The sequence below is a fragment of the Mus caroli genome, chromosome 9 (assembly GCF_900094665.2).
Source record: "Mus caroli chromosome 9, CAROLI_EIJ_v1.1, whole genome shotgun sequence".
NCBI classification, from domain to species: domain Eukaryota; kingdom Metazoa; phylum Chordata; class Mammalia; order Rodentia; family Muridae; genus Mus; species Mus caroli.
The window spans coordinates 45839546-45845506 of record NC_034578.1 but is presented as its reverse complement, the minus strand read 5'-3'; the positions used below and the strand labels follow the sequence as shown (position 1 = coordinate 45845506).

Genomic DNA, 5961 nt, shown 5'->3' with positions numbered 1-5961 from the left:
CATCTGGGGTGGGGAGTGGCATATAACTCAGTTGGTCAAGTGCTTGCCTAACACACAAATCAGCGGAGTTCAGTCACCAGCACCGGGTGTAGTGGAGCACACCTGTAACTCAGGAAACAGATTCAAGAGAATCAGGAGTTCAAGGCCATCCTCAGGCCAGCTTAAGCTGTTAAAATAAAATTAATAAATCAATGAACCACAAGTGGGAAGACAGCACATGCCTATAATCTCAGGGATGCTGAGGCAGGAGGATCACTGTGAGGTCAATGCCTATAGGTAAGACACTGTCTCCAAAAGCCAAAGAAAAAGCAACAACACAGGAAAGAGATTGTTGGGGTGTGGTGCAGTGGGGTGGGGTGTACTCAGTGGACACTGATTTGGCAAGAGCATTGGTCTCTCCTCCTCCATCCATCCTGACCAGATGTGCTCAGAAACCTTGGTTCTCCTTGAATATGTACATCTGTCAAAATTCCTGTCAATTTCAGCACAACTGCCAAGGGACTGAACAAAGAGAGTTAGCTATTAACTTCAAAGAACTTTGTTGGAGAGGAATAAAGATATTTAAGGCCTATTTTGTGAACTAATTGCATTTGCATATTTATGGGATTTACTGATATAGCAGTAATTAAAAACTATTTAGTAGTCTTAAAGGACACATAACTCAGTCGCCGTTTGCATAATAAACACTTCCTTATTCTGTTTGCATAATAAGCCCTCTCCCCCTGCTTCTTCCAGAAGACATTGGTCCATCTAAGAGGTGCCACATACTGCTTGGAAGTGGAGAAGCATGGTACAGGGGTTTGGTGGCTGTGGAGAGGGCCTTCTGAACGGATATTCTTCTAGACTCTCTTAATGGTAGTGAGCCAGGCCTGAGTTGCTGTTAGAGAATGGCAGACTCAACCTCACTTGACATTTTGGTTTACTTTGCCCCAGTGTTATTTCTTGAAGATCCCGAGAAGAATACAGTAGTATAGGCCTAGAGCCTCAGCAGAGGCTGAGGTAGGAGGCACGCTCTCTCTCTCTTTCTCTCTCTCTCTCTCTCCCTCTCTCTCTCTCTTCCTCTCCCTCTCCCTATCCCCCCTCTCTCTGTCTCTCTGTCTCTGTCTCTCTCTTTCTCTCACACACACAGAGACACACACACACATACCACACACACACACCATGAATGTTTAGCCCCTCTTGACTCCAACTTTGTATCTTAAATATACTGATTTGGGAAGCACAGAGAGTTGGCTCAGTGGTCAAGAGCACTTGTTGCTCTTGTGGAGGACCCAGGTTCAGTTCCCAGTTCCCACAAGGTGGTTTATCACCATTCAGTTCCAAGGAACACAGCACCCTTCTGGCCTCTGTGGGCACTAGGCAGGCCTGTAGTGCACATACATACATACATATATACATACATACATACATACATACATACAGGCAAAACACTCATACAGCAAAAATAAAATAATTGAAAATTTTTAAATATACAGGTCCGCTTGAGAGGCTCCAATACAATTCAAGCCCATACTTACATTTCTATGACATGTTCTAAGAGGTCCCATGGAAGCTCTTGGTAGTAAAAAGCTATCTGGCTGGGAAGGGATGGGTTTAAGGAGAGTGAGAGGAGACAATCTGCATTTAAAAAAATTTTAAAGATTGAGCTGGGTGTAGTTGTGCACACCTTTTATCTCAGCATGCAGAAGGCAGAGGCAGAGGCAATCAGATCTCTGTAAGCTGGAGGCCAGCTTGGTCTACATAGTGAGTTCCAAGCCAGCCAGAACTATGTAGTAAGAACTGGTCTGGGGGTGGGGGCTAGGGGGAGTGAAAGGTTGAGGTGAGAATCTAAAACCATTGGGTAAGTATGGGAGAGTTACACCAAGAAGAGAGCTGAGTATATGACTGAAAACTCCCCCGGAGACACCATATTCATGCAAACTCATGACAGCATGCAGCAGCCAAGAGCTGTAGCAGGTAGCAGCACCAAACTGCTGTTAAATCAGCCAATGAAGGTCATAATGGATTGGCACCACACATCATTAGCAATAGCCTTGCAGTTACAGATGGGCACACGAGAAAGTGCAAAGAAAAAGGAGGGAGGGGACATCCTAGAAGGGTCTGCCTTAGAGTCATGGGGCTCTAGAATGAGTGGCAAGATAGCACGTGGATCACCATCTCAATTCAAACTTCTGCAAGAACGGAGGCTTCTGAATCCCTCCCCTACCAACCCAGCTGTGCTACCTCTTCTTCAGATTCTTCCATGAGCCAAAGCAGACGCTTAGAACTGTCAGGAGCAGACAGCAAGGGGCCAGATTAATTCTCAGTGAGCCAAGCTCTCGAAGCCCAGTGTACCACTGTCTATGGGCGCTTCTCAAAATCAAAACCAACAAAAACACTCCCCATAGATTTGACCTCTAGCAGATTAAATTGTAATTTCGTTTCCTTCTGAAATGTCTTTTGCACATCCAACAAAGTCAGAAGGCTAGCTCTCCTCTCCTACCTCTACCCACACAACTCTCTCACAGCCAATTAGCTTGACTAGATAGTGTGGAGTTACTACATCGAAGACTATTGTCTGTTTGTTAATGGGGTAGGGGTGTTAGCTTTATTTAATTTCTTCTTTGTTGAGTGAGACATGATCTCCTGTAGTTCAGTCTGCCCAGGAACTTGGTAGATAACCAAGGCTGGACTTGAACTCCTGGTCCTGTCTCCTCCCAAGTGCTGGGGGTTATAATTGTGAGCAGTTATGCTGGGCCTGAGAAGGACATTATTTTATTTATTTATTTGAGTATGTTGAAGTGGTGCCTGCACAGGTACACAGACAGCAGAGGGACTCCTGCTGTACAGCCAGAGAGGAGGAGGTGATGTAACAAAAAGTGAACATATTCAATTCATCAAACAGCAACGAATCTTTTGCCAGGGACCCAACGAGATGGCTCATTGGGAAGGGGCGCTTCAACTAAGCCTGACAATCCGAGTTTGATTTGGTTCCCCCAAATTGGGACACCATTTGAGTCCCCAGGACCCACATGGCAGAAGGAGAAAACCAGTTCCCAAAAGTTGTCCTCTGAGCTCTCCATGTACCCCACAGCATTTGTCTACCCCCAGATACAAAGTCAAGACATAAAAATATTTTTAAGGGGACATTTAAAAAAAAATCTTTCATCGAATGATGTTAAACATTAATAGTTCTTGTCTTCAAGAAGCCTAAAAGCATCTTGTCTGGGCTACTTTGTGTACTGTGCTCAGTGAAAATTTAAAAAGCATTTCTATTTATCAAAAATCAATGTTTCTCTTAATTAAAGGGGCCTAGCAGAAACAAAAGCACTCTTTCTGCTGTATTGTTTGTAGTTGATGTTCATTAGACAATACCAGGTTCCCATTAGCTGCTTGTAACTCAAGAGCCCAGTGACTGTTCCCAGAGACTGAAGATGTTCCTCCCTACATCTGATTTAAGGCAGCTATCTGGATCTCAATTATTAATGAAATTAGGGTCCTGGATGCCAGCAAGAACATTGCCTTAGGTAAAGGCTGTAAAGGAAATCATATTAGCTTGGAATTTCCTCTCCTCGGGGGCCCCCTCTTAAATTGCATTATTCACTTAGCTGGCTCCTGTAAGGGAGATGGCGTCTTGGCCATCGTCCTAGGGCAGATCCAAGTGGAGAAGCTCGTGGGGTTCATGAAGGCATTAATCTCCAAACCTCTATGTGGTCTCATGTGTCTTGTCCAGTCGGATGTTTACAAAATTGCAGCACCAAGGTTACCACACATGAGCAAACAGGAGAAGAGGGTGGAGGGGTGCTGAGAGGTGCAAGGTCGAGCAGTGTCCCCTGGCTCGCCAGCCTGACCGCCCACCAGCCGGCAGCCATCGCTCTTCTCTGGTACCTGCCCCAGAATAGGCAAGTATGGTGATTCTTCTGTGGTCCTGCCTCCTGGTGGCTGTAGTAGGTAAGTCCTGTGACTGATTCTGTCGGACACTGTGTCTTGGCTCTCAGAGTGTGGTGTCCACACTGTGCTGGGAACACCTCAGATCTCTTCCTTTGGATTCATGATCTGTTAAATGCTAGTCCTATGGAGCTTTGCAGAGACCAGCGATGTGTCTCTGACACGCCCATTGCCACCTCCGTTTACACAGATGAAAAGTCACTCCAAAACTTACCTTTGATGGGAAATTTTTCTCTTTTGAAGAAATCCAGCTCACTCCAGTGATTTACATTGAACTCGGGGCAATCTCTTTCAGATATGTATAGATAATGTGTTCTTAGGATCCCAGATAGCTTTGGCTTCTTTATAAAACTTTAGCAGAGCAGAGAAAGAGTCCCATGGATTTGTCTCAGCTGCGTATCATTTTGATATCACAGTGTTTGAATCCAGCTTTGCAGAAACTGCAAAGAAGTGGCCAGTATATTGCTAAAGCATGTAAGTTTTAAGTACGTGATTTCTATTAAAATACTTTAGATATTATGTGTGTTTTAATGTATGGAACGATACATCCATGGTGGTATTAACTCTACTGACTTGGACTGTTTTAGTTAGGATGCAGTTGATTTTTTTTTTTAAATGTGGATAAATCAAGGATCTATGGGTTGTCCATACCCACACCTGGGTATGTGTCACTCTTTGTCTTAAAACCCATTCTCTAATCTGGTAATGTATCCTTTCTTTCATCCCAACTGTACTTAAAGAGACAGAGAAAAATGGTTTCTGTTGGTGGTTTCTAGCACGCTAGTTTTGTGTATCTTATCCTTATACCCTACCTCTTTGAGGGTTCTCCTAGAGCTTGGGTCTGAATTCTCGAAGTTTAAAATGAACCCGAAAGTAGGATGAATCAGTTAAAAAGACAAAGGAATTTGTTAGCTAGAGAGCTGGACGTTTACAAAGAAAGAAAGAAAACACTGGAGATGACCCCCCCCCCCAATTTGGTAGAGAAGAAAATAGCCACAAAAATTCCTGGACATTTAACTTCAAGGATAAAAGCTTGTCTTAATTATAAGAGTAAAAGAGAGGAAGTTTCATTAATGCCAAATGGATTCCTTTGCAGAAAATAACTATCAACATGAAGCTAAGATAAAATAGAAAAATGAAGTCAAGAAGACTGGGGAAATTCTTCTTACCAGCTTTTCCCTCTGATGTTTTGTACTCTGGTTGGATTTTGGTTCTCACTGGGGCAAGAACAATGTTTTAACGGGGTCTAATGGCTGGGGCCTCCTCAGGAATTACACGGAGGACATTTGTGACCAAGAATCTGGCACTTTACTGAGCACTGTAGAGTTGACCTGTAATTGTGAGAACAAAGTTTTCCTCTGTGCTGAGAGTACGCTAGGGATGAGGCTAGTCCACCTCCAGCTGCACTGCTCACTAGCCACAAGACCCACACAAGTCAATTCATTCTTTAGGCAGTTTTTCAGGGCCTTATGTAGTCCAGGCTAGCCTCAAACTTAACTGGGTAGCTGAATGTTGAAATCTGATCCTCCTGCTTCCATCTCTCAGATTCTAGATTATAGGTATATACCACCTCGCCCTGTTTGTGTGGTTCTAAAGGTGGAACTCAGGCCTTCATGCATGTTAGGCACGTACTCCACCCCACAATCCTCGTCCCCAGATCTTTAACTCCATTCAGAGTATTCACGAAGATCAGATAATAGAAGTGTAACATGCAACACAAATGTAAGGCATTATCAACCAGATGCACAGACTCCAAAAAGACCACTCTCTGTTTCTGCTCAGTAACAGGCTGTGCACAGCGTATAGGTTTTCTTTCCAGTGGCTTACTCAGTGCTGGTCCTAATATTTGTAGACAGCCAGGTCACGATAGTGTCATGCCTAAGAGGATGTTCTCTGAATGCAGACCAGCTGTGCTTTGGCCCCAGCCTCTTCATTTGTAGCTACGGCCCTGGGCAGCTGTACTGTCACTGAATCTTTAGTAATTATGCCCTCTCTCTCTCTCTCTCTCTCTCTCTCTCTCTCTCTCTCTCTCTC

The 5961-nt window shown here is 44.2% G+C and overlaps 1 protein-coding gene across 1 annotated transcript in view; it reads left to right on the top strand.

Annotated features, from left to right (window-relative positions):
• Nucleotides 1-3701: 3701 nt before the first annotated feature.
• Nucleotides 3702-5961, top strand: part of Htr3b (5-hydroxytryptamine receptor 3B) — a 29920-nt gene continuing 27660 nt past the window's right edge. The window contains exon 1 of the mRNA XM_021173291.1: nt 3702-3930. Coding sequence (XP_021028950.1) covers nt 3888-3930 — 43 coding nt within the window. The 5' untranslated portion in view covers nt 3702-3887. The remainder of the gene's footprint in view (nt 3931-5961) is intronic.